The sequence below is a fragment of the Protopterus annectens genome, chromosome 6.part0, assembly GCF_019279795.1.
Source record: "Protopterus annectens isolate FY-2018-M chromosome 6.part0, PAN1.0, whole genome shotgun sequence".
In the NCBI taxonomy this organism is placed as follows: domain Eukaryota; kingdom Metazoa; phylum Chordata; order Ceratodontiformes; family Protopteridae; genus Protopterus; species Protopterus annectens.
In genome coordinates this window covers 1,572,062,108-1,572,086,122 of record NC_056737.1, presented here as the reverse complement: position 1 = coordinate 1,572,086,122, position 24,015 = coordinate 1,572,062,108, and the positions used below count along the sequence as shown (strand labels likewise).

The 24,015-nt window shown below is 40.4% G+C and overlaps 1 protein-coding gene across 1 annotated transcript in view; it reads right to left on the bottom strand.

Moving 5' to 3' along the window:
- LOC122804006 (solute carrier family 15 member 2-like) overlaps positions 1-24,015 on the bottom strand; it is a 748,008-nt gene that overhangs the window by 524,923 nt on the left and 199,070 nt on the right. The window contains exon 5 of the mRNA XM_044073688.1: positions 6,558-6,657. Within this exon, the coding sequence (XP_043929623.1) occupies positions 6,558-6,657 (100 nt within the window). The remainder of the gene's footprint in view (positions 1-6,557; positions 6,658-24,015) is intronic.

The window sequence follows — 24,015 nt, the reverse complement described above, 5'->3', positions numbered from 1 at the left end:
CGCCTGTGTCACTGTCCATGATGTTATCTACCTGCTATGGGCTAGGGTTCCTGCCAGTATACTTTGTGATTGCATGCCACTCTCCTTAAGCTGTGCCATGAGTATGAGAGTTATGGCATCAAAGTCAACAGCCATTCTGCTTTTAAAATCAGTTTACTATGCTGAATCACAGGATGTGGTTGTTTCTAGTGCTAACCCAGTGAAGAAATTTGTCAAGATGAGGTTAATGCAACCTGTGCCATTTACAAAGATGTTTTTACCCAGGTAAAAGGTGCCTGTAAAGTTTATGCCATACCTAATGTTGTTGAAGTACTTTATGATGAAACATGTAACAGCTCTGTGTACACAGGTATCATGCCAAGAACATCACAGTATAATTTACTAAAATGAGCTATACACTAACCTTCCACAGTGTCTGACTGTGGTTGTTGCAGGGATCTCAAAGTTCTGGTGCCAACACCATGCCTGATGGTTACCACAACATCCTCATCTGCATCAAAGTCATTAGCACTTATACAGAGAAGGTAATCCTCAACCGGCGCTAAAGGTTGCACTGTGGAAAGTCCACAACCAGAGCTGCTATGGGCAACTGCATTCTGCCTAACATCTGCCATGGCATGTACCAGCATGTTATTCGATCATTTCCTACACTGTACCAAGATGTGGTCCCCCCACCATGGCATTTATGCCAGTCACTACTTGATTACATGCCTTAGCAGCTCTCTTTGCCTGTTTTGGTCCCCCTTTTCTAAAACCTAAAAGAAAACATTTTGCGCACTTTCTCAGAGCATCCATGAGGATATGAGTCTCCTCCAGACTGAGGCTGTCTCTCTTGTGTTGTGCTCATAGCTGTTGCAACAGTTTCTAGCCTGCAAGTACATGTTAAGCAGCACTTACACCTTCCTCACTTATATGTCACTTTAGTCAATAATGAGTTAAACATGTCACTGCCTAATTAAAAAAAGTATCACCAGCACAGTGAAGCATTAATTCTGAGTTCTGGATATGACTCCCTTTTGCAAAACTGTCATTGTTATGTATTCCCCTATTGCAGTAGTAAAATGTATGCCTATACGTGTTTGCTTAAGACTGGGGTACTGTGATTACTAATTAGTTTGTTATGTATGTCATTCCACAGTAAAATGAAGATGGCCTGTAGTGTGATGCTAAACATTTCCCATTGCCAGAGACCAGTGACTGCAGCCACTTCACTGATGTAGACAGTACCGAAAATGGCATCTTACACATCCCAAAGTCTTACAAGGACAATCAGACAAGTATTGCAACCGATCTTGTCTTCCCATCAAATCAGAAGGCAAACTTGAAGATGGCACAGGAAAATACATTTATAACTTCCTTTTTCTCAGTAATTTAATGGTAGCTGTGTGATTTCTAACCCTTTTAAGGTAAATCACACTTTTCCTTCACTGTCACATAAAACAGGAACCCAGAGATATTTAAAATGGCAGACTGTAAAAGACTGGAAAAAATTTCATCAACATTAACATGTTCTTATGCAAATTATGCTAATCTGTGCTTAGTGTATTAAACTGCATGCAGCACGCTTGTGTAGCCACTCTTATTGGCATAGCTGCATTGCTATGGATGAGCTGCTCTAAGCTCATGCATGTGCACAGTGTAAGCCTCAGCTGAAGTGAGGTATACTATACCTTGTGTATGCTGTGTATGCAGTCATTGTCTGTCTGTGCCTAGCCCAAACCCTATCTGGCTATAAGGTTACCAGCATTCCTTCTTCACAACAAGGAGAGGGTGCATCATGTCACACAGATTGGAAATGGTACCTTTACCTTGAGATTTTCATGCAGAAAGTATTCTGTGACATCCATGTTGCTACTACAAATAATTTATTGTTCTGACAGCCTTTTAGTGAAAATTTTAAATTCATGATAGCATTTCTAACTTTACATTAATATGATTTTTTTTTTCTGGACATAACTCTACCATTTCTTATCACTTTTCACCAGTTTAGATGTGGAAAAGCACAGTGGGTATGCCATTATAAGGCTGAGAAGTTAATAGATTAGCAATGTTTTTCCTTTTGTATATATACACATTCATAAATCAAATTGCACAAGGGTAACTTGCTCCATGGATCTTAACCGAGTCTCTAACATAAATAGGTCATGCTGGAGAGACAGCTACATCTCCCAGAGACCGCCACTTCTCTGGAACAAGCGTCCAGTTCACGTGAATCGGTCCTTCTTCAAATGCAACCTAGATCAATGGATGGATAACTGCAAATTCACTCCTGGGGTGGCACCAATGTCCCTCCTGGATAGAGGAAGTCAGTAATAACTACTAATAGACCCTTATCTCTATGAACTTCACTAACCTAACCACTGACAACTGGGGCAACTCGGGATAAATATGGCTAGGCATGTAAGGGCTCTGGGATCATTAGTCTAGTAACCTTCTATGAAGCTATGGACCTATAAGGGAAAGTTATTCCTAGCTACCTGTGCATAAGATCTGTTCCAAGCACTGGACAAAGCTACTGTATGTACCCTGGGAATCCCATTACACATAACTTTACAGTACTAAGGCACTAAAAACTCACATTTAAGTATATTACCTAATTAGGGATAGCAAAAGACATCCAAAAGGTTAAAACTTAACTTTTTAAGAAACTGAAAGCCTAACTTTCCAGAAAACAGAAAATGAAGCAGTATAACAAGAGACAAAAAATGAATAACAGGAACAACAACAACAAAAGTTCCCATAGCAGCAGAAATCAGCCACACAAAGCTAGGAGTCAACTTACATGCACACACAAATGCACTAGACAGACTGCAAGGAATTGTTTGGCCTAAAGGGTAATTAAATCTGAAGATTTAGTACACAAAAGCAAAATGCTGCTTGAATATAAATTCATACTAAAACAGAAGTAGAACCCACACAAAAATGACCATAGAAACCTAATTAAATAAAAGCACAGTATATTATCAGGCAAATCAATCTAACAAAACTTATGGGGAGGAAGGATCATTACTGTCTACTTCTGTTTTATTGCTAGTTATTGGGCAATGCCATGAAACTAAAAACCCTTATGTGTATGTTTGTATGCTTTTATTTATCAAACAATATAGGCATGTCCACCAAGGTAATTGCCTATACCTTGGGCCCAGCTCCTAGACTTAATGTTATTTTTGCCAAAGGTTTTTGTCAACCATATCCCCAAGGTCAAGAGATGTAGTGTTTCTTGAATATACAATGCCAAAAATATTAGTCTCACTTGTCAGTCAGTACATACATCTCATAAGTGGAGACCAGTGTAAAGTACTCCCCCATTATTGATCTGTGTGATTTATAACACTAGCTGTAGCAGTATTTCATAGATGAACTGCACACTGGAGAATCTTGGCATAGAGCATATCAATTTGACCCCTATACCTGCTTAAGCACAGATAATGACCAGAAGGCAGGTCCACATTGAGAGGAAAGGACAGGGAGATGAAGGGACAGGGACTGTCATGTCATAGATGGTGAGGCATACAGTTGTTAACTAGTCTTGTCCTCTTTGTATGCCAATATACTAATACTGCAGAGTTAGCAAAAAACAACACAAAAATTACTCTCAGTAGCATATTTATATTACTCTGGTAGTATTATAATAAGAAAGAAGTCATAAGCTGCTCATTAAGCTCTCATTTGGACGAGTTTGCATTTTGTGCAAAAGATGAGATTTGTGTCTTTTTATTATCTTAGTTCTGGGGCTAAGAGCACAAAAAATGTATATGTGGCACTTGTTGGATCAAATGAGGAGTGAGGTGTTTTATGTTTATGTATATATGTTATGTTCCAAGAGAAAACTGCACAAAGGGCTTAAGGCTATCAGCATAGTTAATGTGTGCTTGGAAGAGACTGCATGAGGCAGTGGGCATACATACATAATGGGCATTTGGGAGAGAACTACTTCTGGGGAAGGAGCAAATACAGTAGATTATTGCCTGAGATGGGGTTTCTATCCAGGAGAATTACTATTATTATTTATATGTTCTAGGAGATGAGACACCTAGAGCAGGTGCAATATGTTATATCACTGTGCCCTGGGTAGAAATGTGAATAGGTTCAGGTATTCCTATCAATGGTTTGTGCCAAGAATTGAAGAGCAAATTAGAGTCAGGATTTAAGCTGGATGAGTGTACCAGGGACTGAACAAGCTAAATGTAGTCGAGGAGGTAAAATCTTGGATGTGTCTGTTTTGGGGAGTAATCTATAAGAGATGGTGCAGACCTGCTATTTGTAAAACAATGCACATTTGCAACTGCAGCAACTCATTGTTAGTAGAGCCAGCTAAGATGTATAATTGAGAACTTCCCAAGTGCTACCAGGCAAAAGTTTGATTTATTCAAAAAATATATAGCTTGAATAGTTATCACAGTCAGTGGGTCTTTGGTTGATCTATGTTATATAGCCATAACTTACACTTTGAACTTTCTGAGTAATCAAAGAGCTGATTTGCATATCAGTGTCTGTACCATTCGGGCATTACCTTTCCATCTGATTTTAATGGTCAGAAGGTTTTGTTGTTAATATGAAAGCATTTTATGGTTATGACATTACCTTAAAGCCCTGAGTGTGCAGTGTTGCTTGGGTTTTCTTTGCAGTTCTCTCAGTTGAAGAAATGAGCCATTCATGCTTCTAGCAATGGAAATGAGGGTGGGTACACTTGACAAAAATCAAACTAAGATTTAGTTAAAAATGGTGAGTCAATCCCAGTTCAGCAAATACCAGCATTCAATGAGTGATGATGCCTAACTACAGCTTGGATAACCAAGTTTGAACAGCTGAATCAGCTAACACAGGGATAGGACTGAGTGGCCAGTGACTAACTCAATTTTTTTATTGGCAAGAGCTGGTAATGAGACAGCTGCAAAATTACTTACCCTGTAGAAGGCAGGTGGAACAGCCATGAGAAATAAAGGTTTGTGATGGTGGCATCCTGCCAAGAAGTGTACAATGCTCTAGTTGGGTTGGAGTGAGGCAGTATGGAATTATGCTTCCATGAAAATCTGACAGAGCAAGCATTGTATATCACCTGGAATCCAGAAATCAGGCAGGGATCCATACATGCTCGAAAATTCTGACGCAGAAGAAGAGCACGTGTGTATTTTGTTTGTGTTGTGTGTATCTAAGCTGTTTTGTATAGTTGTAATGTTAAGGTAAGATGTTGGGTTAGGGTTAGAAACAGGGATAGGGTTAGGGATAGCACACATTAGTAAGGTGGTGCAGGTGAGGCACGTTAACCCTAACCTAAACCCTGCACCTAACTCTGCCCCAAGCCTAACCTTACACCTTATATTAGAACACTACCACTATTCAGAAAAAATGTGGTTTGAAAATGGTGTTAGGGTTTTGTTGTATGATTGAAAAGTATATTATTTATTGATTTTTTTTTTTTGATTTTTTCAGTCATTTTTATTTTTTGTTGTTTTTCAGTGATTGTGTTATTTGAAATGCTGGCATTAATCAGTTTTGCTTCAATGCTTGTGCATATCAACTATTCATAATTTGCCCATATGTAAAATCTTTGGACATACACCTAACGCCCCCATTTCTGAGAAGATCTCCACAATTTCTAATCATGCTCAGCACCCTTCTGAGTTAATAGCGGGCCACAGGGAAACTTAGTTTTGCTCTTCTCTTTGCAAAAGCTAGCACCTTCAAAGACAGCTGCTTTTACTTAAATTAGTTTAGTAGACATTTGAACAATGTTATTCACCTTCCTCATAAGAGTTTATCTATAACTGTTAAACATCTATTGAGACCGTGAATATAAAATTGTTAAGCAAAAGGTCCCTTTGTTTTACTAAAACCAAATGACTTCATGCACTGACCCAAATCAATTTATTGATAGTTATTCAATCAAAAATCGAATGCATTTTTTAGTATCTTGCAAAATCAGTAGTCACACATGGCAGCATTGCACTCAAGGGGTTATATAGCAAGCTGTCTATAGAAGACCGCGTTGTCTTAATCACCTACTAATATATAATTATGATGTCGGAACAAAAAAGCCTATTAAAGCATGCATAACAGATATGAAGAGCTTATCAGAGTCTTGCATTCCAGACTCTTGTGTTATAATAATGACAAGCACCTGTTACAGTAATAATAGTTAACAGTCATGCAGAGTGTTTAATTCAAACACTGCTGATGTAAGCATTGTTATCAATCTACAACTGTTTTGACAAATATTAAAAGCCTTAACATTCTGTTCATATGATTCTGACCTGTGTGCAGAAGGATTACGTTTTCATATAAGTATTAACAATGAGACATTTTGCATCCTTTTTTACAGACCAGAGAACATAATCATTGTCACTACCGTGAAATAATCAGTGCATACATTGTAATCGAATATGAATGCAAGAGCAAGCCTAGGCAGTCTGGGCATGCAAAGCATGCTCTTCACTTTTGTAGCATTTTCATTTCATGGGAAACCTGTTTCTAGTTATACTTTTCACTATGTATATAACAAGTCTGCTAAAAATAATTTAAATAGTACATAAAAAGCATGAAACAATGCTGCTTACATGTTCTTCTTCAAACTGATCACCACCAAAGGCAGATACACATGGTTTAATACCTCCTGTTCCCAAGGCTATAAGAAAGAGGCCAACCATTGCCAGGACCCTAAATATAATAAAAAAGATACAATTAATCAGTTCTTCAACCTATGTTTTACATTACCAATGACTCAAAACACTAGTCTGAAAACAATGCTTTTGTTGTAGCCTTCATGAAGATGAAAAGCATTTAAAGTCTACACTTTTGAAACATTTAGGTTGTAATGAAAGGGATGGTTGAAGAGGTATTCCCTTAAAATAAGAATAAAAATGGGTGTGTACACCACACAAAAAATGAAAGGACAGTGGGTCTGTGAAACCTGTCTGTGCTTCAGTGCACACTCTTTAATAGGATTCCTCATATGTTGAGGTGGAGTTGAACTAATACCAGCCTCTTATAGGTTCATAGGTTGGTACTAGGCTATCGGCCCTAGGGCCTATACAAGCCTAGCCATAATGATTTCCTGGATATTTCTACCCACAATATTTACTTACCTGGACCCCTGTCTAGCAGGGTGACTGACGTGATCTCCGGGGTGAATTTCCTATCTCCCATCCAAACGTCAAGGTTCCTTTTGAAGAGGGCCAAGGAGGTGCTCTGCTTGACATGTATGGGCAGTCTATTCCAGAGTATGGGGAGTCTCAGGGTCAGGAACCTATCCCTCCAGCATGTTTTGTTCATTGTGATGACAAGGTTTAGATCCCTGGAGCCTGTGGCTCTGAGGGATTGGGATTTCTTTAAGTGGAGCATGTCCAACTGCTCAGGGTTTGACATGGCCTTGTATGTTAAGCAGAGATCACCTCTGAGTAGACAATATGCCACAGAGTATAGCTGGAGTTTTTTTTAGATGGTCAGTATAGGGCATCTGCTTTAGGCCTGTGATTCTTTTAGTGAGGTATTTCTGTGGCCTTTCCAGCTGTTGCAGATGCCTTGTGAGGTACATACCAAATGGGGCGTTGTACTCTATAATGGGTCTAATGAGGGATGAGTACAGTGGGACAATGATCTGCTTTTTTCTGGATGAAAAGCCCTTAGTGATGAGGTGTGCCACATAGAAGGATTTCCTGACTGTTGTGGCGATCTGGTTATCGAAGGTGAGACCACTGTCCATCTGTGTCCCTAAGTCTCTCATCACACTTTCGGTGTTTAGTGTATTGCCACCTATGTGGTAATTCATGGGTACATGGTTTTTCCCAAAGGGGATAACTATACATTTCTTGGCATTAAGCTTGAGCCCATGGCTCTGGCACCAAGCATCTGTTTCTATAAGGCCCTTTTATAGAATATCCACATCATTTGCAGATTCAATAATGACTCTCAGTTTGCAGTCATCTGCAAACTTTGTCAGCCAGAGTCCCTTAGTGTTGGCCTGTACTTCAGAGAAGTAGATGCCAAACAAGAGCGGTCCCAGGACTGAACCCTGAGGTATTCCACTTGTCATTTGTCTGGAGTGGATTTGTAGTCGGCTACTTTTACAGTCTGGGTAATGTCAGTAAGCCAGTTGGCAACCCATCGAGTGACGTAGGGATTTATGCCCAGCTTAGTAAGTTTATCTGTGATTCCAGAGTAGGGGATGGTGTTGAAGGCCTTGGTGAGGTCCAGATAGGCTGTGTGGACCGCCTTTCCCTCATCCACAGCTCTGGAGACTGATTTGAAGAAGTCAATCAGGTTCAGGAGACAAGATCGGCCCTTCACGAACCCAAACTGGGTGGGGTCCAGTGTTTGAAGACTGCCAATGTCTTTGTTTATAAGTTCCATGATAATGCATTACATGCCCTTGCAGATCAGTTTTGTCAGACTGATGGAACGGTAGTTCCCAGGATCCAAGGTGGATCCCCCCTTGTGGAGTGGGATAACTGTAGCTGTGCGCCACTCAGTGGGCATGAAGCCTGAGGTGAGGCTATGATTAAACATGACACTTAGGTGAGGTGCCAGTTCATAGTTATTATCTTAGCCCCAAAACAATAAACATTTGTACTCCAGGATATTGACTCTTAGATGTAGAGCTTTTGGCCCTGACTGTGCCCTACCCTGGGTAGCACAGATTTGATTAAAAGCCCAGGTACTAGAAAAAGTAGCAAGGGGGAATGATGAGACTGAGTGGGTAACACTAGTTACCCATCCAGAGGAATGGTGTTGGGAAGTTTGCACTGCAAGTTCTCTGCCTGGAGGGAGGCTTAGGACTGCAGCTCTTACACTAGTGATATTGGAAACACAAGCTTGCCAAGGAATGCATACATTGTGTAGCAGTCAGGAATCTGATCAAGCACTCCGTCTCAAAAATCTAGCATTGCAGACATTGTACTTTGCTTTTTGGTTAATTGGGGAATAGAAGATACATTCAATGAACCTTATAACCCATGCTGGATGATGGACCTTATAACCCATGCTGGATGATGGACCTTATAACCCATGCTGGATGATGGACCTTATAACCCATGCTGGATGATGGACCTTATAACCCATGCTGGATGATGGACCTTATAACTCATGCTGAATGATAGCCATGATGTCTCTTATCTCATTCTTCTGCCTTAAGGACTCCTCAAGAGGTCAGGGGAAGGAATGGACTGATAGATGAAAAAGGGGGCATGTAAGCAAGATGGCAATGACAGAGAAAACAAAAAATTAAGAAATAATATCTTACATGAACATTTTCAAGATTATGGCACTTCTGTCATTCATTCCATAAAGAGTATTAGACCAGGTGTTTCTGTCACATGCTTCAAACAGATGTTAATGCAGAGGATATATGTATATGCACAAATACCCACATATATGATTCTCAGTATCACTGCCACATTTCAATGAGACTAAAAAAGGATTATGATCACAGTCATAAATATTTAGCTTCTTATAATATAAAAAGCTACAAATAAGTCAACATAAGTTGGAGCAAAATTTGCTTCCTTGGCACTGCCATATACCTGTTAATAACAATGTTCCTTAAAGAAAAAAAAAACTGATTATTTCACTTAAAAGTTGTAGCAAAAAATCATTAAAAGGTGAAGGGTATTAAATGTCAGTCTGCAAAAAGAAAAAAAATAAATAACATCTGGCTCTAGTGTTTATAGAGTGAAGTATATTGGTATATAACAATTTGTCATTCAATGTGCACATATAGTAGGATTCCTGAATATAGATGTTGTTTATAATATTCACGAAGGTAGTAGGGTACCTAAGCCTAGAGCTGACTTGTAGTAAAACAGATTTTAAGGAAGAATCCAAAAACAGCAAAAGGTGTGTAGTCAATGAACTCCTTCCAGACAGTAAAGGTTTAATAGGTTTGGGAGAAACAAGCTTGTGCATCTTAGAAAGTAGATGAAACAACTGTGGTTTAGGGCCAAATAATGAGTTAGAACCCTATATTTGGTTCTGTGCAGGTTCTTATTACATATATGTTCTTCATTGTCAGCATTTGTATATTGTGCTCTATTTTATCTACTAACTCAACTCTAATAGCCCTTTGAGTATTTTCCATAAGATTAAAAAAAAAATGCTCACCACTCTTGCTAATTGCCCAGTGCAATAGCATGAGGACAAGAACATGCCATTCAGAGACAGGTAAGGCCGCAATGAGAAAGACCTTTTTATCAGCTCATTACACTCTCTCTGATCATACTAATGTTCTCCCTAGTGGCCAATGCATCTTATTAGCAAAGGTACCACCTAAACACACACACACACACACACACACACACACACACACACACACACACACACACACACACACACACACACACACACACACACAACATAAAGTCTCATTCATACCCCAATACATTCATTCAGGCTCATTCATGGCCCTATAGACATGCGCACGCATATGGACACACACACACACACACACACACACACACACACACACACACCCACAAAACACACACACAGACACTTCTTGACTCTTGATTCCCTACTTAACCTCATCATGTGACTACACAGGCCGACACACACATATACACACACACACATGCACACACACACACGCACACACACACACACACACACACACACACACACACACACACACACACACACACACACACACACACACACACACATACAGTCTCATTCATACCCCAACACATTCATTCAGGCTCATTCATGGCCATATAGACATGCACACACATATGGACACACACACACACACACACACACACGCACACACACACACACACACACACACACAGACACTTCTTGACTCTTGATTCCCTACTTAACCTCATCATGTGACTATACAGGCCGACACACACATATACACACACACACACATGCACACACACACACGCGCGCACACACACACACACACACACACACACACACACACACACACACACACACACACATACAGTCTCATTCATACCCCAACACATTCATTCAGACTCATTCATGGCCATATAGACATGCACACACATATGGACACACACACATTCAAACACTAACGACACTCCACCTCCACGTCTTTGCTGAACTTACCTGCACTGTATTTGCTCCCATAGGAGTGAATGAGTGACTGCTATGTTTTTATGGCTGTCACATTTTCCTCCTAGAGTAAAAATTGTACTTGTTCAAGCAAATCTAGAGCTGCAAATACATTTCCTCAGGAGAATCCATAGCTAATTAATATGATTTATTTCTCTAGACTGCTGTATTAGCATGCAACTATACCTGCAAGAGCACTCTGTATTTTCCACACCTAGACCCCCATGAGGAGTAAACCTCAGTACTAGAGCAGTCTCTGAATCAGAAAGGCACACTGTAATGTAGAAACCTTTCGACCTAAGGCTTACTCATCTCACTAAAACTTTCTCAGTCCCAAAGTATGCCTTCTTTTCTTTTGCCTTAGAATTTTTTTTTTAAATCCATCCAGACCTCAATGCCCCCCCCCCCCCCATCCACACTGGGTCAACCAGTCATCCTCGTATCCCTCCAGACTTACTCTAGTATTGCTGGGGCCAATAGTGGGTCATAAGCATGTCCTGGCTGCTTGGCCATGTGTTTCCATCCAACATCTTTTTTTTATGTTTTATATGCCCTACCCATTTTCCAGTTCCACATTCTCCATGTTTGTTGATTACATCCAAAGTCATCTCCACTCTTTGGACCACATCTCCCTTTACTGAGGGTCATCAGTTACTGCATCCTCCACAGGATGGGCATGCCCATCCTTTACTGCCACTCTGTCAGTCAACTGAGCTGCTAATTGCACCCAGGTCAGCTGGGCCATAGTCAAGGTTTTATTCCTCTTCAGAAATGTCTTTTTATACTACCTGCAAAGGAAATTTTCTTGTCAAAATCTTTCTGTGAGTTTATTAATTTCTATCTTATTCTGTGGATTCAAAAGCAATTAAACTGAAAATTGGAAAATTTTATAGCATTCTCAGACGTTAATAAGGTAGTGGATGAGAATGGGTCTACTACAGATGCTCACATGCTAGTAGCTTGTGATACATCTGCTCACTGCCACTTACTCAAAAAGAATGTGCTCATACTCCCACTACTTTGATCTTCAATTTCTATATAGCTCTCTCAACATCCAACCCTATTCACTTTATAGTCTTATGAGCCCTAACTTGAACCTAAAGCTTCCACACAGTTCTCAACCAGATTCCACGATCCCTTAACCTTAAACTTCACTTCTCTTCCCTAACTCTAAAGTTCCCAATCACTCCTTAAACCTAAAATTGCAACCCCCACCTGCAACCTAAATTCCCTGATTACTCCTAACCCTAAAACTCCCTTTCCACTTCCTAACCCTAAAACTCCATTCATGCTCCCTAACCCTAAAATCCCACCCCTGTTCCCTCCCCAAACTGCTTGCCTGGACTCATTTTCAAGTTTGAAAATGAGTAGCAACCAACACCATCTACAAGGCACTTAAGTCCATGGCTTTGAGAAAGTAGTTTTCAAGCACCTGGGACTCGAGCACCTGAAAAGAACCTGGTAGGATCTTGTTATTGCTATGAAGAGAGCTATGCATTTCAAGGAAACATTTACTAAAGTGCGGGAAATAATTGTGGCACACAGGCAAGGGACTTATAAATGTAAGAATGTACAAGTTGTAAATTGCAATTATTACAATTTTATTTTAGATGAAATATCAATCTATAGTTGTGTAACTGAGGTGAGTTATAAACCACTGGTTTATTTTAACTGCAGCGAACAGAACATCATATATGTAGCCCGATATTCAAGCTGTGATGCATTTTATATAGACAGAACCACACATCATTAAAAATAGAACACATGAACATTATTATGCAATAAAAAAGCTATTAAAACAAATATTCTTCTTAGATGTGTAAAAATTCATAACAAATACTCTTTTGTTGCTGTTGTTTTGGATAAAGCTAACCTAGAAGTGACACAAGCACTGTCAGTGGCACAGCACACTTGCCGTTGTTGCAAAATGCTGTAGAGTCTATTTCCACAGCAGGTAGATGGAATAGTGACACTATAGTGCCACATAAGGGTGTGCTGAATACCTGAGTGCATCATCATTTGAATTAAATATTAAACTAAGGTCTCATCCACTAGAGTTAGTAGTAGCTTGGATGGATGCAAAAGATGCCATGGCAATGTACTTATAAAGAGTTAAAAAGTAAAAAGTCATGGGCATTCACAAGCCATTTAGCTGAAACACTATCCCTGGGATTCACAAAGGTTCTATGCAAGAATAAGTTATTCTTGCACAGAACCGATCGTGTCTGTGTAGAGCAGAAGCTCGCCTTGCATATTCATGAAGGTGCACTGCTCTACTCTTAAACGGATATGGTCTGTGTGTATGAGCGTACGGGGTGTGTCTGAGAGCAGTGCTCTTACAATACACACACACCTGCACTCGAGAATTGCTGAACGGCAATGTAAAATGAATGAAATTCTCCACGGATACTTTAGTGTCTGTGGAGAAAATAACAGACAGTCTACCTCAGAAAAACACATATATGGCAGAATATACACATTCTGTCATATATGTGTGTATCATACACCAGAAAAGAAGCGCAGTCCAGTAAAATGGCAATGTGACACACTGCATACTCCTTGCAAAATACATGCTAATGCAAAGCCTGTCATTCTATCAATGTTGAAAAACCCAACTTGCAGTATAAATCACCAAAGGAACACCAAGTATATACTGCTGCAGAGTCAATCAAAAACAAAGCTTTCAGGTACAAGACCCTTTCTCAATGATGATCATTGAGAAAGGGTCTTGTACCTGAAAGCTTTGTGTTTGATAAAGGTGTGTTTTTTACCTCAACTTTTTCGTTGTGCTTTGTACTATTGACTCTGCAGCAGTATATTCTATCAATGTTCTAAGTTTCTAACAGCAATATTTAAAATATATTCCTTATTTTTTTTTTCCTGTGTGCAATAAAGTTTAAGTGTAGCTACGCAGGTTTGCCCATCATGCAACTATGCATAGCAGAGTTTAAACATCAAAATAAGTTAAATAGAAATATACACAATGCCAACAGTGAAACTGGAATAGTGTAGTGGCTGGAGTGTTTTCCTAGTATGCAGTCAGTCACGGTTCAAGCTCCACAGCAGTCCATATATGAAACACACCTAAAATATATTTTTCATAAATAGGTAATGAATATTATTATGTATATGTTAACCAGGGTAGTGTAGCAGCCCCAAATGTGAGGTGTCAGTGAAAGTTAAAGTTTAAGCAAGATTTAGAAAACAAAAAAATGAAGGAACCAAGTCAGAAGTCCACTCCAAAGTAGTTTATTTTGAGTGCTTATGTTTCCCAAATAGAAACTTCATCAGAATAAGATTTAGCATAGCTAAGCCGATTTGCACACTGGTAAGCAGGGCTTAGCATCTACCCCTTTAAGCAATGGTTATCTTTGCCAAGCAGGTTTGTCCGGTGCTTAGCTTAGCTCAGCAGTTTCAAACCTGTCCAATCACGGTAAAGAGTGGGAAATTAGCCCTATTTAAACTTTGCAGGTGGGAATACACCTCATAACCAGTTGTAGCTCCCAACTGTAGGCATTATGGCTGGTGTAGGTGAAGGTATGCACTTTTGGGCACAGCACTGGGACATTCAGGAGTCCAGGGTCATGGTTGGACTCCTCATTATTAAAGACCATGAAGGGCAACTGCTGCAGGACCAGTACCAGGGCACCCAATACAAAGCGGAGGCCTGGAACCATCTTGCCCGAGATCTCACCACTGCCACTGGCATCCCTCGCACTGTTGAGCAGGTCCGGCACCACTTTGCCGACTTGAAGCAGAGGAAGAGGGACCTTTTGGACCAGTGGGTCAAAAATGCCCGGGTGGGTAATGCTCCAGTTGTGTGTAAGTATTAGTCAAAATAAGTGTTCTCCAAAGTTCAGCCTGTGTATGTGTGGATAGGTATGCATAAATGTTTTTTCTTATCTCCTGTACAGCTGCAGATGCGAGGGCTTTGAACTTGGAAGCCCACGCCAGCAGGCTGCTAAGGCTGCATCGCGAGATTGGTGAGTATCAATCTAGCTGGTATTATGTAGGGCAAATAAATAAAACGTAGTAGAATGTCACCCTGCAGTATTTAAAATGGGTGTGGTTTTTAAAAGAAGCCAGTAGGAGAGTAATAGTGACATACAGGTTATATAGCAATAAAAGTGTAAGTACTTGTCAATAAAAGTGAAAACCCTGGACTGGTTGTGTTTACTCTGGTATTGTATGACTTGAAATGTTTCATGCACTAAGATCTGATATCAGAATAGTAATGTTGTGTTAACCACTGTTTTCCACACTGTGCTATGTCAAAAGATATGTATAGGAATGTATATATAAGAATGTTGTAATCACAAGGTCAGATTGTACAACCAAGAGAGAAACAGACAAAAAAAATTCAAGAAAGAGACAGCAGTTTCTCAACAGCTTGTTCTGATGAAACACAAAGTTGTTTTATTGTTAGCAGAAACAGCCACAGTTCGAATCCCGGGAGTGGTAGTAAGCTGTATGCATAATTTCATCTAGGTGAATATGTGTAGAAACAGTCAGGTAGTGTTAAAATAAATTCCCTTCACAGGTCTTCCAGGTAAGAGAAGGTATAAAGTAGCTATAAGAAGGCTGCAGTTATACTGTGTCCAACACCCACAGTCCAACCCCATGGCTTCAAATGACAGCAAGATAAGTACATACACCAAGTGGTCTCCCCCAAGAAATGTTCAAAAGTGTCTCTCTCACACATACAGACACACACACACATACACACACAAACACACACACACACACACACACACACACACACACACACACACACACACACACACACACACACACACACACACACACACACACACACACACACACACACACACACACACACACACACACACACACACAGTATGAGTGCACATATGTAACCCTGACTATGTGAATAAACAGTCAGGTGGTATTAACAAACATTCCTACCACAGGTCTTCCAGGTAAGAGAAGATATAAAGTAGCTATAAGAAGGCTGTAATTATACACTGTGTACAAACATACCACTGCCCAACCCAAGGCCATAGGTTGTTGTAATAATACCTGTAGAGTAATGATTAGAGCAATGATCTTTAAAGTTGTGACCACTGCAAGAATCTGCATTTGTTAATTGACATCTCTCTCTCTCTCCCCCACCTTATCTTCACCAGTAATCTAAACACATAAATGAATGGGTTTGTTTTCCACCAAATCTACTGTTGGAACATGTGTCCTATTGTTCTACAAATGCTGAAATGTATTCCAATGAATGTTCCCTGTTCAAATACTATCATTGGTGGCCTGTTGTTATCAATGTAACCTGCATGCCCGTGTAATGCCCACTGTGGTTCCAAATATGCATGTGTTCTGTTTGCTATGTAAATGTTCCAAATCTGTTGTTTTGGGTTAAAGGGAATACTCATGCATGCTGTTATAACTAATCCTCGAATATATTTACCATTACTAACCAACATATGTTCTAAAAACTGCAATACCATAGCAGGTCTGGGAAGGCCAATCCCAGTGGATTCACCTCTCCTGCCTCATCTGGCCATGACACCTGGCCCCAGCATGTCTGGGATCCACTCCAGGACCTTCTCATCCGCTGGTCCTGCACCACCTTCGGGTGGAACTGCCTCAGGGGATGGGGCTTGTACCCCCCCCGGGTGTGGGTGCAGACAGGATCCTGTCACCTGAAGCCAGGTCCAGGGTCTGGTGTGTAGCGGGCTCTGCAAGGAATTTGCAGATCTACTACATCAGCTTGAGGCTGCATGGTGCATTTAGAGGGTCAGCCAGACTCTCCTGCTCAGCCCCCAGCACAGCCACCTTAGGAACCGTGAAGGTGCAGTGGTGACTGCCCATGGGTGGGAACCTCAGTCCCACTGTATCGATTTGGGAGCTCATGGGCTTCCGATTACCAAACACCCCTCCCTGTCCAGGGTGTTTATCCCCTACATGTGTCATATACTGCCTCTGTATGTTGTCTTGTCTGTCTTGTTTGTCTTCCTACCCAACCTACTTCTCCAAATATACCTACTATCCTTCCTCAACATCTCACTCTCACCTTAAAAAAGGGCAATCTGTTCCCCAAAAAAAAATTCGCCCCATACATAGCTGTCCATTTCCCACACATGTCCACTGGACACATGTAATCTGGTCTAAATGGCTTCACAACACATTATTGTTCTCCTCACCTCTCTCTCAGGGTTTGAGTGTCCAAATGTACCTCCAAATTCAGTATATATGCACAGCTGTTGCTGTAGAGCAAATAGACAGCTATGGACTTCCCTACACCCATCCTGCACATCCCTAGCTATCTTTCATATTGTTTTCCCTCTTCGAGACCCCTTTTTCACCACTTTTCTATCACCCCTTTTTTCTTTTCTTTTCTTTTAAATAATTTAGCACAGGGGTAATTGGGAGTAAGCAGTACCAAGCGGGACTAAGCCTGTTTGCATGGTGCTAAGCGATGCCTACACAGATTAAGCACTTTTAAGGCTAACCATCTGTCAGCATAGTTAACCAGAAGTTAGCATTGCTTACCGCAGTGCAAACCCATGCAAACCCGCTTACAACTGTTTAAAGGTGCCTTAATCACTGTGTATCCAACAGCCCTTGTTCTGCTCAGCAACAAACTAATCAGCCCTTGCAAGTCTTGACCACAGGATCCTGCGCACCACAGCCACAGCAATTTACCACTAAGCCATCGAAGCTGCAGATATGGCTGATGTTTTTTCAAACATATCATGCAGAAGAGCCTTTCAACAGTAGGGAAAAGATTTGTTAACAATAGTCATGTGTTGTACATAGATATAAATGTATATGTGTATGGAGATGCATACACACACGTATATATATATATATATATATATATATATATATATATATATATATATATATCTAAACATTAATATGTAATATATGAAGAGATATACATATAAAATATACACACATGATATATATATATATATATATATATATATATATATATATATATATATATATATACATACACATATATATGGATTCACTTCAAATATTGAATTTCAGTATCTCAAGAACATGAAGACAAAAATCCATATTACCGAAACCACAAAACCGCGAAACACAAAATATCGAGCACACACTACACAACACATACAAATACAAATGCACATACCTTCTGACACTTTCAAAAAAGAAACAACAGACACGCACACATCCGAACAAACACACACACCTACCCTTACTATATGCAGGGGGGAAAGCCCCCCTGCATCTCCCATGTGGGAGGTTGCACCTACCCCTATGTATATATACTAACTCCGAGGTTGCACTAAACACCAACACACACAAAACCCACCAACATACATTCCACACATCCCTCGCACAAACACACATTACACAGATACAAACACCACCACTCTCAACACTGACACACTCACACTCTAACCTACATACCCTAATGCACACCTAACACTCCCTGACACACTCACAAACACACAACCCCTCCCCAAAACCCTTAAAAAGAACACACTCACCTAATGCGCTATCAGTACCATGGGTTCGGCATTTCCAGGTTCGATATTCTGCAGGTTCGTGCATCTGCAGATTGGGCACTTTTGTCTCGAGATACTGAAGTTCGGCATTTCAGTATTTTGAGATTCCAAAGTGAATCTATATATATATATATATATATATATATATATATATATATATATATATATATATACATATATGGGATCAAGACATATGCTCCACTAGCATATGTCTGAATCACAAAACATCGATCACAGCTACACAAAAGCGCTTAACAGCGAAAAGCGCTTCCGTGTATGTGTGCCTGTTTCGTAGATCGGACTACAGCGCGGGTAAGGGAAAATTCCCTTTTCCCCACTGTAGTGCTATCTTGGAGTGAGAATATTAAAGTAGGAGGGGTGTGGGAGGTGCAGGGGGGCTGCAGAAATGTAGATTTTTTTTGAACTACACATACACGGAAGCGCTTTTCAATATTAAGCACTTTCGTGTATGCTTGTTCAATGTTTTGTGATTCGGACATATGCTAGTGTCCTAGATCCATATATATATATATATATATATATATATATATATATGTATATATATATATTCATATATATATGTATATATATACATATATATATATATATATATATATATATATATATATATGTGTGTGTGTGTGTGTGTGTAGTGCAGTCAGACATCAGATCCACACTCTGAACCTCTTACTGCAACAGATCTGTCCAAAGGGTGTCTAAATAATAAAGCCTGCAAAGTCTTGAACCCAGTCCCCTATAAACTACAACGAAAGCAATGTACCATTACACCATATGAGCCCTATAAAACAGCGATGACATTACCAACATATCAATTAGTACAGTCATTCAACAGTAGGGAAAGGAGTCTGTAGAATCAGTCAGGTTCTCTATATATACATGTATATATGTATGAAGATGCATATATGTGGACAAATCTATACATAATACATACATATATAGAGAGATATACATCCACATTTATATCTACATATATCCATACACACATATATATATAGAAAGGTGAGTAAACATGTATATATATATATATATATATATATATATATATATATATATATATAAAATATATATGTATACAGAAATATATGACAGCTAAAAACACATGCAATCTGAGGGTCATGCTGCTGCACAGTAGAAGTCTAAATCTGAAAATGCACTTGCTGGAAGTATTCCTTAAAATGGGGAACAATGACATCTGTGCTGTACCAGAGACCTGGTTAGAGACAGCAGGAAGCACCCCTGCACTACCAGCCTATAACTCATTCCACAACTTTTGGCTGCAGAACTTTGACTGAAGCACCAAATGTGGTGGTAATTCCATATTCATTAAGGATGCCAACACCTCCAGAGTGTTAGAACAACATTATGCATTACAGATCCTGCAGGTGTAGCTTACATTGGGTAAGACAGTGGTTCAGGTTGTAGCTTGCTATAAATCCCCTAACATGTCCCAAGACTCACACTCCATGTCCCTAAACATCCTGGAGAATATTAGTGTCCAACCTAACACTCTCATACTGGTTTACTTCAACTACTCCAGCATTACTTGGGAAAGCTACTCATGTACCGATGCACATGCCCATCACATCGACTTGGTCCTTGATAACATGGGCAACTGTTGCACTACACCAGTAGTCAACTCCTCCCTTGTTATATCTTAACACAAATTAATAACCTTTGGAAATCCACAGCCCCCTCCCCACAGGTAACTACCATGAAAAGCCTGTCAAAAGCTAACTATGGCCTCATAACAACAGAGGTGGCTAAGCTCACAGCAGCCATGCAAATAGAGACTAGTTGCATGACTGCTGAATCAAGCTACAATGCACTATGAACATGTACACAAATGCATGGATACCGCCATATCCAATAGAACCAGAACCCTCACCTCCAAAAAAGGAAGCCGATCTGGTGGTCCCCGGCAATAAAAAAACTGTACAACAGAAGGAGAGAACTGATATGGAATAAAGTGAAGTCCCAAGACTGGAAAAAAACCCTTATCAGTCTCAATTAAAAGTTGTGATCCCTCATCAAATACTACAAAGTTAGCTGTGAAAACAGAATTGGCACATATAGTAAAGACAACCACAAGGCCTCATACAGTTATGTAAAGAATCTCCATGGCAATACCAAGATTTGTTCTGAGCTACTAGACAATGGTAACTCCTAGACTGAGCCAACAAATATTGCCAATACACTGACTGACATATTAAGTACAAACTTTACCCCTCTCTCCTCCCTGAAAGGACCAATCACAATACCAGTACACTATCAGGCACCCAGTATTACTGCTGCACAAGTTAAAACACCACTGTCCAAGGCCAAGAATACAGCCTCTATGGGGCCTGATAATATCCCTGGCTGTATTCTTCATGAACTACAGAGTGACCTGGCATCTCACCTGTGTGCACTGTTCAAGCACAGTCTCACCTCAGGCTTTGTCCCTACTGAATTGTGCATTGCTACAGTCACCCCTTTCCACAAACGAGGTGTGACTACAGTCCCTAAGAAATACCACCTCAACTGCCTGACAAATCTGTTATCAAAGCTATGGAATGCATCATCATGCATGTAATAAACAGGGATATGAGAATCTGCAGACTCAAGATCCCACACAGTTTACTTTTGTGAAGGGTAGGTCATACCTGCTCAATCAACCTGGTCAACTTTTTGGCATCAGTTACCTGAGCTGTGGATGAAGGCAAGGTGGCACATACAGCCTACCTTGATTTGGCCAAAGCCTTTGATAACATTACCCACTCAGGAATCATGCAAAAACTCACTGAGCTAGGCATCAACCCCTAAATCACAGGATGGGTTGAAAACTGGGTCACAGATAGGACTCACAGTGTGGAAATAGCTACTCCAGGTTAGACTGCTGAGCAGTCATAAGTGGAGTCCCACAAGGTTCTGTCCTGGGTCCTCTCATGTTTGGTATCAACTCCTCTGAAGTCCATGCCAACATGAAGGGGCTCTGGCTGACAATGTTTGCAGACAAGTGCAAGTTGGGATCTATTATGAACTACCCAAGTGATGCTGGAATCCTACTGAAAGGCCTCACTGAGACCACTGACTGGTGTCAGAGCCATGGCCTTAAGCTCAATGTCAGAAAATGTGCTGTCATCCCCTTTGTGGAAAACCCTGTTTCCATGATTTCCACATTGATGGCAGTCCCCCGAACAAAGAAGGTGTTATAAGAAATCTGGGTACACAGGTTGACAGCAATGTCTCTTGACCACCACATTGCCACTGTGGTCACAAAGTCCTTCTGTTTGGCACATCTCAGTACAAACGCATTATCATCCAGGAAAGAAGAGGTCATTATCCCCCTGTACTCTTCTTGACAGAGTGACACAGTTTGTTTCAGCATACATATTCTGATGGATGTGAGGTAGGTAAATGAAATGTATGTCCTCATTTTCTTACAACAATCATATCATCACAGTGATTTACCAGAGAAATTATAATAATCTGTAAATCAGACAAGAAATATGAGCAATAAATCTGGATATCCTGAAATAATCCAGCCAGTTGACAGGTATGCTCAGAACCCCATTCTGCAATGAATCTGGACCAAGGCTGACAAAGTGGTTGGTGGAAGCCATGGAAATGGGGATGTATCTAAAGTACTGGTGTAGATAAGCTAACACAGTTGCTGTAGTAACACCCTCCCAGTGAGCTCTAACATATATTTACTGAAATAGCACAAGTAATTGAATTAGGACATCTGCTATGGGTAATTACACATGCATTTGCAAATATATCAGGCACCACAGGGATGTAACAGCAGTGCCAAACAGACACCAGTGTAAAAGTGCATACCCAGAACCAACCTCACCACAGTCACTGTCATATACTGGTAAGTTAAGTGAACAGTAGAGTATACAGACTGCGTGAACAAATACATCATTGTTTGCCACTCACACACTAGCCCTACATACACAGTCCCAGTTCTCAGTGTAGACTGAATCCATACCTTGGTATGGGACATGTCTCAGTCTGCCCCTACAAATACAGCAGAAACTGGAGCAGCATGCACAGTCAGATAAAGAAGCAGCCATAACACTTACATCCACCCCCTTCATACACAGACCAAATAACATGTACACATGATGTGTACACAATCATGACAGTCTGTTAACGATGGCCAGACATGCACAGGCCTCTCACATGTACAGTTCACCTCAGAATGTACAGGCTTAGGACTCATATCTAAGGCCTCTTCCCTGACATGCCTGTGGGTCTACTCCATCACTGGGATGGTAGCAGGAAGGAAGTCAATAAATAATGATAATACATATGTCTGCACCTCATTGACATCTGGACAAAGCCTGAAATCATTTAGGGACAGAGGCAAAAGAAATAATGATAATACATATGTCTGCACCTCATTGACATCTGGACAAAGCCTGAAATCATTTAGGGACAGAGGCACAAACACAGGGGTAGATTGGACATATCTCTGTCATACATTGAGACAGTTGCAAATGTTACTGGGTTTGTTGTAAAATCCTTTATGAGGAATATGACGTTGGCAATACCAATAGATGTAAGTATTTACTGACTGCATTCCCCAGAGTCCACGATGATTTACCAAGGACACCAACTGTCTGGGGATCAGACAAAACATAACAGGCAGACATGTGGCCAGCCTGTGGACAGCGTGCCAGTGGAGAGCTATGTCAGAGACATATCACTGTCAGTCATGAAGTCACTCACTAAATGCATGTCCACACAAACCCTGTCAATCTCCCAATCCACCATGTGTACAACAGCACTGATGACATAGAATCTGTTCACAAATATGGGGATATGTCCCCCATGTTGTTTGGCTGTCTCCACATCTCCTGTCCTGTGACATATTGCCACCTACTGTATGTGAATCTGTAGGCTACCACCTCTGTAATGACCCTCACACAGGCAAGGAAAAGGGGTAAGGCCCACGTTAAGGAATGCCCCACATGTTGGAACTAGCAGCAGTGTCCAGGCCCACAGCACAATACAATGTGGGCACCTACACAGTGATATGGCCTTAGCAATACCTGACATCTGCACATCTGTACAGAGGACAGACAGAAAATAGATAGGCAACAGGTTATGCATTAGGATGAATGTTTTGAAAGATAGATGCCTGAAAGTGAAAGGTATGCCATTACTACATGACAGCAGTCCTCAATGACATGTCCAATAAAACATAGTACTCTACAGTTAATATCAATATAACAGATCAATATCCAATAGGAGATACATAAAAACATACAGCTCAAACACCAAGATAGACAGTACTCAGAGTCCCAGCTTTGAATGCAGGGGTGTACGGTTCTAGTACTACAAACTGCAATCTACTCTTACTTGGAAAAGCACTGTTAAAAGTACTAACGTAATGATACAATATGTGTTAAACTATTTT